General features: G+C 34.2%; 2 protein-coding genes across 7 annotated transcripts in view; one reads left to right on the forward strand and one right to left on the reverse strand.

Moving 5' to 3' along the window:
• Window positions 1-865, forward strand: part of LOC114871419 (fatty-acid amide hydrolase 2) — a 6008-nt gene extending 5143 nt beyond the window's left edge. For all 4 annotated transcript variants that reach the window (XM_029177266.2, XM_029177268.2, XM_029177267.2 and 1 more), the window contains exon 7: window positions 47-865. In XM_029177266.2, the coding sequence (XP_029033099.1) occupies window positions 47-145 (99 nt within the window). In that variant the 3' untranslated portion in view covers window positions 146-865. The remainder of the gene's footprint in view (window positions 1-46) is intronic.
• On the reverse strand, window positions 783-11435 carry LOC114871420 (clavesin-2-like). 3 transcript variants are annotated; one of them, XM_029177269.2, is made up of 6 exons: window positions 11193-11435; window positions 5632-5823; window positions 4833-5037; window positions 4082-4205; window positions 3762-3974; window positions 783-2983 (listed from the first exon to the last, which is right to left on the reverse strand). In XM_029177269.2, exons 2-6 carry the CDS (start codon window positions 5789-5791, stop codon window positions 2282-2284), a joined length of 1404 nt encoding a protein of 467 aa, XP_029033102.1. In that variant the 5' UTR covers window positions 5792-5823; window positions 11193-11435; the 3' UTR covers window positions 783-2281. The 3 variants fall into 3 exon arrangements, with proteins under 3 accessions (XP_029033102.1, XP_046144260.1, XP_029033106.1); XM_046288304.1 differs by lacking the exon at window positions 11193-11435 and adding an exon at window positions 6975-7387 and having other exon boundaries at window positions 5632-5825; XM_029177273.2 differs by lacking the exon at window positions 11193-11435 and adding an exon at window positions 5902-6739.
• Window positions 11436-13224: the final 1789 nt, after the last annotated feature.

Here is a 13224-nt window from a genome sequence, read left to right on the forward strand (position 1 = left end):
CGCTATTATTGTCACTTTTAATATTATGTAATTATATCTCTGATAGGTTGTTGGTGGACTGTACCAAGATCACTTAACATTAGCCGTTGCTGAGGAATTGGAACGAGCTTTTGGAGGTTGGGTTCCTCCTCCCATAGTAGCTTGACACATGTGTCTGTTAGACAATAATCAAATGCATGGTACAATGGATAACGTCTCTTTTTATCGTACTCTGCCATCGTTATTTTTCGACAATTAATTTACATTTATATAATTTATACCAGAAAATCATAAGGTAAAGTACAAATTCGTATCCAGAAAGTAGATATCCGTGTTTAAATGTCCTAAATATTTGATGATGTGTATCAAAAAGTATTCAAAAGGAACTTCTATTGCACGGCATAGAAACTGATGTCGGTTGGAATAATCGACTATAAAAAAATGTTGGATATTGTCTGATACTTGAAATTGTACGATTGTAATGAGAAAATTTAATAGTTTTCGTAATCACATATTTATACATAAGTATTCATAAATATGTATTATAAATTGGTGTTGAATGATTCTTTTTATGAAAAGGATCAGGTTCACAGAAGTAGCGACATTTGTACATAAGTAAACTTATTACATTACATTTGACTACCGTTTTTATATACCTCATTATAGATCTCTGTGGTAGGATTTTCTATTTTCATACGAATCGAGAGAAAAAGGAAACGGGAAGAGTGTATGAGATAAAAAGAGAGAAAAAAATTATTATATGATAGCAGGGTGCTTTTGGTAATGTGATAAAGTATTAAAGATTCTATGTTTATAACGTGTATTGATGTTAAAATCGTATACATATATATTTTATGTACTAAAGTAATAAATTTTTATTCCATTATTCTACTATCATTTCTCTTTTGTCAACGTCTGATTTGCGTGTTTATAGTATCAAAATGGATAGTGCATAAATTTTAATGGGAACTTAATTTGTAATTTTTAATCTAATTCATTTATACTCTGATAGTAAATACAAATTTCTATTCATAATTTATGATAGTTTCATTTTTTATCTAAAACAGGATCAAAGAAAAAATATCCTAAATTGTAAATTACTTTTATTAAAAAATATATATTTTTTTTAAGGGTGAAACTAAAAACAGATCTATGTTATGTCGAACCGAAAATTCTAAGTACATAACATGCCTTTTTCAGAGATCCACTATGAGATAAGAGATCTTTAACTCCATGATACATTTGATATCAATAAATAATTTAATACATATTTACAGTATTAATATGAATCGTGGAAACCCTTTTAAGAAACGTGGATATTGGTATGAATTTCATACATGTAAAAGTAGTTCTTATCCATGTATGTGATACTACGAGTTTCAACAAAAGCTGACTTACATTAATAAATCGTAAATTTAAGTTCACAGTATAAGTACTCGTTGTAAATTATGTTTGTCACATGCGATAAGAAAGAGGAACATTAATAATGTTCAAACGACGTTTATTTCATTTCTTTGCTACGAACGTCAGTAGCAACTAGATTTAAATAGTTAAGTAAAAAAAAAAGTTGTTCCAATGCTATTAGCATAATACTATTGTCAATTTTTATATCACTTTTAAATGTATGATAATAATAGGCAGTGAAGCATTTTATAAAAATAACTCCATTTTTCACGATAATAAAATATTAAAAGGAAATGAGAAATTGATGAGTTTGTTATTTTAAATATTCTACTAGTATCTAATAAAAGTACTGATTCTTGTTAAAATAAGAAGGCTCTTATTTATCAAAAAAAAGGAATAAAAGCCTCATCAACATTTAAATACATGATAAATGTTTGCCATATCACAATGCATTCCTTATAATCTATAGAATAATAAAAATTTGTTTCGTCTGACCTATTATATTTCACCGACTGTCAAAACTAACAACACTAGATTAAATTTACTTTTAAATTCAATGTTAATAGTTCTTACAGTCTGTGTAAGTCGCTTGCAATCAAATCAGGCTTCCATGGGAAAAATGATGATATAATAAAAGCAGGAATTGTCAAAATCTTAATTTTGACAATATTAAAAATAATTTTAAAAAATATAACTTTTTATTATTAAATATCATAAAATTTAGTATATAATTGAAAAGTACAAATAACAAAGTAAATATTACTTTGGTCCACCACAGACCTATATATATAGATATATAATAGGAACCCGGGATATTACCATTTTTCCGGGGAAAGCCTGATTTCATTGCAAGTGTACTCAATTTTGTTAACCTAAGTATAGTTCTCAAACACTAACATTACGTTATGAGATTTGTTTCTTCCGAAGGAATTTCGTTCTTACCTGAGTCAATAAGTGAATTTTCGGATTTATTATCCAATGAATTATCCTTACTATCGTCGCTGCCTGGTCTATTTGAGACTTCAAACTCATGGGAATTTTTTTCTGACTGAAATCCTAATAAATTGTCCTCTGATTCTTTGTATCCTTCTTTGTTGTCATTATAATAATCAGAATTGCTATTATTTAATGTTTTGTTCTTAATTCTACAATAAGAATCCTCGTCGTCTTTTATCGTTTCACTATCTCTTCTCCTTTCTTCGTGTCCATTAGAACGATTAATTAAATTTAACTCTACATTTGTTCCTCCAGTCTTTTTCGTGGATTGATTTCTCGTAGAATTGCCGAAGGGATTGAAAAATCGCCTTCCATTCTCTCTACTCACGCCGTTGCTTGGCTTCATCAAATCAGCCTCGTTTGTTTTGTAATCGTCTGTACTTCTTGACTCATATCTGTTATCACAAGACTGCTCTGCGCTCTCAGCAAGTTCCTTTTCCTTTTTCATCGCCGCAATCTCAGCTTCCTTCATCGCCGAGTGAATAACTGGTTCGGCCCATAATCCTGGATTAAAGGCTGGTCCTGTGCCACCTAATTCCGCTGGCAAGATGTCAGTGGGCAGGTGTTCGTGTAGGGTACTCAGATTGTTCCCATGTAAATAGATCTGGAAGATACAAATCTTGATGTAGAATACTTCTAACGAGGTTAAATCATGCTTGTATAAATCCACTAGTTAGTCTTGTTTCGTGTGTAAACACCACAATGTGTAGCGTTCGCGCAGTGTTACCTCTAATTATCACCCGGTCAATATTTAAATCTCTGGGTCCAGAGATGCATATGCAAAAGCACTTAAACTTTAGTATTTTTAAATAACCATATTATTATTTGCTGATGAATTATGTAAGGAAAATTGTTTTTAGTAATAAATGTACATATAATCACATTATCGTAAGCGTATAACTGCGACATTACTGGGTTCGTATAGGCGTTCTTATTAAGCGTATGTATACAATATGTGACGCATCTGAGGCGAATTCAGATAGGTCACGCAGATTCCGAGACAACCATATTGTAACGGCGTGGTTCGGCGTTCGTGAAATTAAATCTTTGAATCCTAATACAGAGACGAGTTTATTTAACGTCCAATTCATATTAAAACCGGAGAGAATATCCTTTTTCTCCTACATTATCTTGCAAATCTTGATGAACAGCTATTCTAAATTTTAATCCCTTATTGGCCCATGTAACTTCGAGATAAGATTATAGAATTATAGAATAATGAAGCAAATACTGTGTTTTAGAGCTGCATTATCATTTAACAATACACGTACCACCAAAGAGATTTTACTGCTTATTTCAGCAAACACAGAAAATTCGGTCTATAGAGGGCTAATGGAAATGCAATAAATAAAAAAAAAAATTCTTTAGACGGTTCTCCACACCTTATTCCGTGTCTTTTCATCCAAGAAAGGTTTTACGAGGGCCAATGTCGCTTGGACGTAAAGCGGTGCCGACAGGAAGTGTACAGCTTTGAATCTGGCCGGAAATCGTCCGCGAAGAGCAGCTATTAGGTTTCGCAATGCCGCAGCACCCAAGGCACCGCCTTGTCGTAAAGAAAATCCGCCCCAATCTACTACCGCTACAAAACCGGATTGCTAGAAAAAAATTGAAATACCAAGAATTAGTGTCACGAGGAAAATTTTGTATTTTAAATAATTTTATATTATACATTCAAAGTATTGCTAAGTATACATGTATATACCTGATTTCTTGGGTCCTGAATTAAAATTTCAAGAACCAAAAAGATAGCTCGCTGAACCGATAAAGCCGGTACTGAGATTGGATCCCACTGCGATGCTAAGAAAACGAGGACGCATCTGCCTTTTCTGAAAAATAATTGGCTGTAGTTCCGAATGTCCCTGGTCGCGGATCGACATGAAATTTAGAGGGTTGGTTGAGAGCAGGTAGACGACCCCAAATATAAAGTGGTACCTTCAGCTTCCTATTAATTTCCGAGATATTAATTAAAATCTTTCGGTACAATACATAGACTTTTGCCTATACAGACGTAATTGACACAGCCATATTCGCTGTAGTCAAATGTCGAGCCGTTGGCACCATAGCGATATCGGCTTCCGTTTCTATAGGATGTCCCATGTAAAATCCATTTTTTCTTAACTTTTTGTAACTTTTTCCTTTCCTTGTCGTATCATGACCAAGCTAACCGACCAACCAACACAACAAAAATCGTTAGGTTAGGTTAGGCTAAATAAATTTCCGGCGGCCGGCAACGCTGCAACAGTCATCGTATCTCAAAAGTGTTTAATTAATATCTCGGAAACTTATTAGTTCCTATTGGAAGCCGAAGATGTCACTTTATATTTGGAGCCCCTCCCCCTCAAAATTTCTTCCCTTGATCATCGACCGGGGACATTTGGAACTTTATCCATATAATTTCAAACATTAATTTATCCTGAAAGGAAAGAATGAATTAAAATTGAAGATGTTGTTACTTGTCGCGTGCAGGAAGGACACCCGGTATACCCGCTCGCAGCGCCCGTTGCAAAGCTGGATCTCTGGCTGTTAGATTGCCAAAGATATCCTGTCGATGTGCTACTTGCGCCTGATAAGCGGCTATTAGGGCAGCAGCTTGTTCGGTGCGATACTTCCGGGCCAACAGGAAACGTGTAATGTATTCATCCGTACAGTGCTTCAGGTCTAGGAGCAAAGGGAGACGGGTCATTGTAATGCCTCGCGTGAAAAAATAGCTGACAGGAAGCCGTTCGAACGCGAACATTATGCCGGAAATTCGAGGATCGATGCATAGACAACGAATCAGACGGCGCGATAGTCTAATTTGCTTGCATGGAACGAGGCACAGGGCTTTGCTAACGGAAATTGTCCTGTGCTACTTAGGCTTCTTTTAGTCAAGGGAAAATGTAAAGGAAGAAGTGTCTTATCATATGCCCCCTATATTTTTTAGGTACTAGGACGGGTTTTGGGTTAGGCTCTCCAAAGGCAATCATTAATCTGTTTTGGAAAGACAAAAAATAGTGGGTTTTCCCTAAGGAAAGACTAGCGCTCTTAACAATGCATTTACCTGAGTGCTTTGTCGTTTCAAGAAAACATAATTCCAAGCTCTACCAGGTTATGAACTTTCAAATCCATATACATACAAGGAAACTAATCTTATTTGCGAAAGAATTTTATACTGTTGTCGTTCTAATTTTAACCGGTAACTTAACCGAATGCTTTCGGTGGAAGGTGTTCAAAAGCGAGGGTAGATATCGCACGTTATGCACCCTTTCTTACCTACATCCGGCATTTCACGCAATATCGCTCTGACTGTTTTAATGGCCAGTTTCTTGTCCCGTTTATCAAACTTGGCCTCCGCCTCGTAAATACTCCGTGCCAAAGCGCTGTTCACGTGACCTCTTGTGGGGTCCCACATGTATTCACAGTACTCGGCCATTTTGCGAGCCCTTTCCCTGTTTCACCGCTGAACTGAAATAATTAATTATAACAATTAAGAAAAAATAAATATATAATAATAGATCTTTTTTTTTTTCAAACCTAATGTACATTTTTTGAGATACAACTCATAGATTACGTTGATGTACACATTTGTTAAGGTAGGTCAATCAAAACAGGCACTCCCATTAAGTAAATGGCACCTGATGCAATCAAAATTTATCTGTTAACATATTCCTTTTTTTCTTAGAAAAGGATTATCACTCGCTATAAAAAATAAAGCTTGAATATTTATTTAAAAACTGCCCATACTGTCAGCATTGAACGATAAAGCGATAGGGGTTCTAAAAATCCTACTTTTACAAATTCTTTTTTTTTTCATGATTCTTTCTTCTACTTTTTTATAACTTAGATTCCTTTGTTCATACTTTTACAATATTATCGTTATTTGTATTGAGATCGACAGATGAAACATATTATTAATTAGTAAGACATCAAACAAGGCACTGTTGTACCGTGAGTGAGTCATTTCTAAGTGAAACGGTAGACCCTTAACCGGTTCGCGTAACTGTTCGTTGAGACTTTTCTTTTGATTTCACAATCTCTGTAAAATCATTTACAAATGACTGATCGTTCCACGTGTGTTTCCTGAAACACAAAAGAGCTAACGATCCTGAATCCACAGCTTTGAAATATAACCTGTTTGTTCATCAAACCATTACCACATTCATTTCAGTGTGTTACAGTCTAGACTGAACATATGTCAGTGAGAGCCTTGTTCATGACACTTTTCAATAAATTCATTCACTTATATTACGCGCACTATAATTTGTTGTTTCTTTATCTTTTTATTTTGAGATGGTTTCCCGTAAGCCATTAAAAATCATCGGAAACATAATTGCTTTAAAATTACAGTATCAGTAACTACGAAATAAGCTATAATTGTACATAAAAATACAATATAATAAAACACTGTCAAATAAAAATAAAAATGTTGTTGAAATTATTTATACAGTAATGATATTTAAATTTATCTCGAATAAATCTACATTTATAAAATAGAAAAAAACGACAAAGCTGTTTCTAATAATACAAACTACGATTCTCGGAATCTAACATCGTGAATTATTGTTTCTAACATTGAACTTACACAGAGTATTTTTAATAATTATAAGAAGCACACCTTTTTTTTCCAACTGTTGTTAGATGATATTTTTAAATAAGTAAAAAAATAGAAACTGTATCGATTCACAGAGCATTCAAAATACACGGCACAATTGTTTTATTCACCACCATTAAATGTATCCAGTTAAAATCTGTAATTGAAGAAGACAAAGGACTCCGTATATCGAAGGAAACCTCGTTGCTCGAACAGTCACGAGCAAACGGCGCGCAATGAAGTCGCCTGTTGCGATTCGCTCGAAAGTGTTAGAGCATTGGGAAATAAAGGAGTGAGGGAGACTCAAGGAGAGACGATTGTGCTCTTGGTTGAAGAAAGAAAAGGTACTGCCCCGGGTAAAACGATAGATTCAAGACGGCTCGTGTTGGTTCCAATACACGGCAAAAGTACTAACCCATTAATACCTAGAAAATCATAATACATAATTTTAAAGATAATATTTTCCGTTATAAATAAAGATACATGCAAATAGTTAACACGTTTGCTGTCATTCAACCATAATCTCATATTCCACTACCAACTCCATTCGTTTGAATTATTTATGACGTAAATTTATTATTGTACTGAATTACGAATATTCTAAAGAATCTAAACAACACTGAAATAGTAGTATCTTCTGAATCATGATTGCTGGTGTGTTGAAATTTAACCCAAGTGAAAGTGAAGGAATCATTATTATGTTTCAACAATAATTCCAACTGTAATTTGCTTAAAATTCTCTGGTTTGTTAAATCGTTAGATGGTAAAGAAATAGAGCACCAATGGCTTGAAAAAAAAAATCAGAAAGAGACGGGACCAAGTCTACTACGTTGGTCGCGAGGATGGAAGATATCGACAGAAAGAGAAAAAGAATAACCTGTGCTGAAATTAAACCAGAGGAGGAAGAAAGGATAGTGAAAGACTGAGATGGAAAGGTAGAAGTCGTGTGCAAAGGTGAGACGGGATACCGACGCAGAGAGAACGTTTGGTCAAGACGGTGAGAAGGAGAAAGATGGAGAAAAAGATGGACGAAGCCGGTTACCGGTACGGCTGACTCACCAATCGTTCTTGTTGCGCTATCGGGTAAACCGTCAGGTAAATTCAAAAAATGCGACCATCCGTAGTAAAATACACAGATAAAAAATCTTATCAGGTGCATCAAATCTAATTACATAAATTATACGTTAAAGAGAAAAATACTCGAATAGGTGCAATCATTTTGCTTACTTTTACTCACAGCACTAGACGTATCATTTCCAAGGTTTCGTAATTCCTTTTTACCGACTGAAACATGCCCCTGCACTTTGATATCTGTCCCAGAAATTTGAATAATTATCGTTTAACGTTAACGTAAGAAAAATGATTTGAGAAGTAATTTCCATTGAAGTTTGGTTAATTATATTTGATTTAAGGGATCTCTGGTCGAGATTTCTAAAGAGAATTAATCGAACAGACGCCTCGCATCCGGTTTTTTCGTTAGACGGTCAAACGTAATACCCCGGAAACGATGAACTCAATTGCTTTTTCTTTTTGCACTTTTTTAAAAATTACCATCGTCCGATCGCACTATCGTTAGCCCAGAAATGTAACGTAGTGTATCATAACGAGAGCTTATAATGAAATCAGGTAATTTGTACTACATTGAAATGCTAAGAAAGGTATAGCGTGAAATTGGCATTTGTGATTCACGTTCGGTGAATAATTTTGTTGTCTAGGGAGATTATTTAAAAATCCTACGTAATGTTATTTCTGGAAACTGGTTTTATACACGTGTCTCTGCAGAAAAAAATGGATATGAAGATCATTATGAAACATTGGTTTTTAAATGTATAAAAAAGAATATAGGATTACGAAAACCTCGAAAATAAACGAAATTCTGCTGATTTTGCAACCATCGTGATGACTCATGGGTTCGAAAGTGCATGATTATAAAAGAGGTGGTTAAAACTTTCGCAACAATTAACGATCGATGATTTTCGCGTGCATTCCAGCCTACGATCAATATTTCGAATGAAATTGACGATAATGGGTCTTCGAGGTACACTCGCAATCAAATCAGACTTCCCTAGAAAAAATAGTGATATTCCGGATTCCCAACTTTCCCCTTTGGCATCCCTAGGCATTGTATAGAACTATGGCGGAACACCACTTGCGTATAAATATCTACGCGCGAAAATTTGAATTAATGTTTAAATCTATTATTCATATGTTTTATTAATATACTAAATTTTATAATATGTAACAATTAGGGCGAAATTACTTTTAATGTTAAGAGGTTAGATCACCTTGAAACTTCTGAAAAATCGAATCTTTTGTTTTCAGTTTAAAACTGTTTTTATTCTACAGGTATTGCCATTTTCCCTGTGAAAGCCTGATTTGATCTTGAGTGTACACAATTTCGAAACAAACTGTTGAATGATTGTAATGCTACTGTATACATATATGTATATCCAATAAAGGAATAAGATCTTGTTTTATGGCACGAAACCATTCAATTCTTCCGTCGATCGATTTTGCCAAGGACGAGGGTCAGCGATATCACCGTTTAGATTAAGTATTGTACATATTTCACAGTTGTTATACCGTCAAAACTATGCGATGACATTGTATTTTAAGTAACTTTTGTTTGTAATTAAATATCAAAACGGATATGAATATGCAACTGTTGTACAAATGTTTACATAATAACAGAAAAAAATGTTCTTATGTAACAAAGATGAGGAATTTAAGTGTATTAATAAATTTTCAACCATCAACGACATATTTTGTTACAATAGCAATAGAGTCTAATGGCACTTCTAATGTATCGCCGCCATGTTCAATTAAGTTCAATAAAACGATTAACTCACGTTTGAAGTTTAGGATCTATGAATGGCAATTTATATCAGATTGTATTATTCTCCAACTTGACGATCAATAGTGGTGTATCATTTAAATTAAATTTAAATCCTATTTGATCGCTTATTAATTGACCGATGAATGTAAACGAATATTGCGTAAAGGTTTTTTGGCGCAGTGTCAGAAAGCTGATCATATTTAATTTCAAATCGTTCAACCGACAGCGATAACCTTATAATTCAATCGACGGTTGCGAAAATTGATATAATGTTTTTGGTAAATGATCGTGAAGTTTTGAAACCGTGATACATTACTGATTTTTTTCTGTGGTGCATCGTGTGCTTGTGTACACTCGAAGGACGGAAACAGATCTGTTCGAGTAACGCCGCCATATGTTACGCAATATAACGGTAGATACATGTATACGGTGAAGAAGAAGACAGAAGTTACCGGTTTCTTTTGGCGTTGTTAAATGTGGTTGCAACCTATTTTCCAGGCGATTCTGATGCCTTAACATTTGCCACTTTCAATTGGAAATATTGTTCTAGTCTGACAAACGTATTATAAACAATAATACTGTATATACGAAGCAGAATAGCGGTAATTACTAGAATTGTAATGTACAATAAAAACAGTAATAAAATATCTTGCCTGTATTAAATGACTTAAACAAACACTCATTAATTCATGTTCCGTCAGCTGTTCAAAGAAATATAAAATCGTCATGAATTAAGTTATGAAACGAAAAGGAAAGTACATAAATTATAATTACGTTAGTCTTCCTTTTAGGGAGGAATGAGAATGGCATAAACAAAGGCGTAAACAAGGCTTAATTGTTACGCTTGGTGTACTCGGATCTTTTAATTGGGAAAAACCTTATATTTATTTTGCAAGTCATAATGTACACCTTAGGGCAACGTAGGCATTTCATGGTTGAGGGTATATGTAGCGGAAACAATCCCTCACTATGAAAGAATCTAGGGGGCGTCTAGGGAAATCCCATAGGGAGAGCCTAATCTACAACCTGCTATCCTCGTATATACATAAAGACATATAATGGATAAATAATGCGAGTAGTAGGATACTTCTTCTACGCTTTTTTTTTAAACTAAGAGAAGCCTACATTGCACCTGTGTGTACTTTGACGACCGGTGTCACGTGTTCGTAACTTTATGTAACTATAAGATTCCAAATATAATTCTTTCAGTAATTCCTTTTTCGATATGAAAAGAAACTTAAGATCATAGGATTTATTAATTACGTATTATATTCAACAACATTTTTTCCAAACGATACGTATGAAATTCTAACTTGAAAAATAATTAGATCTATCGATAGATCGTGACAGTGACACTAAACTTCTTGCTCTTGAATGTGTCACGCCATAAATGCAGTGTATAGTTACCTGTTTATGCTACGTCAACAGTATAGTTTCGTATCGAATAACATTAACCACAAATGACACGTCGAACTTAACCACTGCACCGTGTAAATGAGAAAAACGCTTACTGTTCAGACGGGAATACGCAAACAAAATATTTTTCAAACCTAGAAAACAGAACGGATTAAACAAAACACGAGGTAAACGCTTCGCGTTCGGCGCGAAACTGTCTATTCGAAAACTGACAGTTAATCGATTCGATTACGAGCCCCCTATGAATCGCGCGACTACCAACAGGAACTTGTTTCGCTATAATGTTTTATCGATGTAACAAATTTTAATTGAATAAATAGAATATATTAAATTCAATAGGTGATATGTTGTTAATTTAAAATTAATATTCAGACAGTTGATACAATCTTGTTCCTTTTTTCTTTTACAATGCATGATAACTAACGCGACGGAAAAGGTAGTTATATTAACTGTAACTAGAGGTCGCTACTAGTAATATGCGCGAAACAAGAATCACTAGATCTGACGTTTGTATTAGCGACACAAATATAGCACAGTTAAATAGCATGGTATGTATTTATACATACAAAGTACCTATATAATTAATTATATCGTTTCTTGGTTGCATTAAATTTGAACGCTATAAAGTTCAACTAATTAATTGACCGTCTACAAATTTTACATACCATCAAATTTGACTTTACAAAGTTATGATCACCATAAATTCTACATATCATATATCCGGTTTTTAACGTCAATAAATTCATTTAAAACGATGAATTTACATTTTTATTATCTGTAAAGATAGATAACAAGTTCCAGTTTAGAAAATGTAAATAAAAAATGGAAGAAAACATTACTTCGACAATCAAAACCTAAAAAACGAAATGTTGTTTAAAATGTTCCGCGTAAACAACTATTGGGCAACAATTCAAATTCGAATATTTCGCATTCATCTTTCATGACTCCCTCGCCTAACGTTCGAAAATTGACTGACGCACAACGTACGACGCTCGAGGTTCGAGGTCAACCGGTCAACCGTCAACCGTCTCGGCTGACATTGACAAAGAAAAAGAAAAAGATTCCATATAACTCGGTACTAATTCATTCAATTTGTATTATTTCCGAGTTTCTTATAGCGCGGTTTCTGCATAACACGGTATATGTAAATTAATCTGATTTGTCTTATTACTATGTTCCTCATGACGCGGTTTCCATAGAACACATTTCCTAATTTCAATTAATTCGGATTTTCTTATAACGCGTTACGAATTAATCGCGTTATAGGAGACTTGACTGTAATAAGTTGGTTTTTTATTTCGTAGACATTAATGTCACAACCATTGGCCACTACAATTGGTCTAGACATGATAAACACCAGCGATATCTCACCAACCTCACCGATCTCGCATATTTTTTAATATGTTATCGGGATGATGATTCTAAACAACTTTCGATAGCATATACGTATGTATGTATATGTACATATGTCTTCGCTATGATATAATTAAATAGAACACGGCTCTCAAGTGGCAGTCGGCATCGCCTTTGACTTATAGAAAGAGCAGATAAGAATTCATTGTAATATTAGCAGCAGGTTTTTGCGAATCCCTCAGAAACTAAACCCGAACAACAGGTATATGTACAGCAAAAAGTTACTTAGAATTATCATCCCGACAATACATATATTCAATATAATTATCATTTTATTCAGCGCCTTATTAAGAAAACCGGATGAACGTGTATAGAAATTATTCAAGATTTAATGTTCGGTTTTTATAAATCTATTCGTTTATGTCCCCTTAATGACAGCTTCTTTATTTACGACAATCACCGCGTGACTCAAAAGAGTTTCGAATCGAGCACGATACTGTTCAGTTGTAACGGTGCTTGCTCGAGTGAGCGAGGAGCTCATTCTGTTCCTCGATACCGTCTGTCTTTAGTCGCTGAAATTTGTTCACCAAAGCAGAATTGCGGCCGAATTAAAAATATATATATATATCGATAACGAAGTCCCTTTCTACTTCTGATTATGTACACCCGA

The sequence above is a fragment of the Osmia bicornis genome, chromosome 12, assembly GCF_907164935.1.
Source record: "Osmia bicornis bicornis chromosome 12, iOsmBic2.1, whole genome shotgun sequence".
NCBI lineage: Eukaryota > Metazoa > Arthropoda > Insecta > Hymenoptera > Megachilidae > Osmia > Osmia bicornis.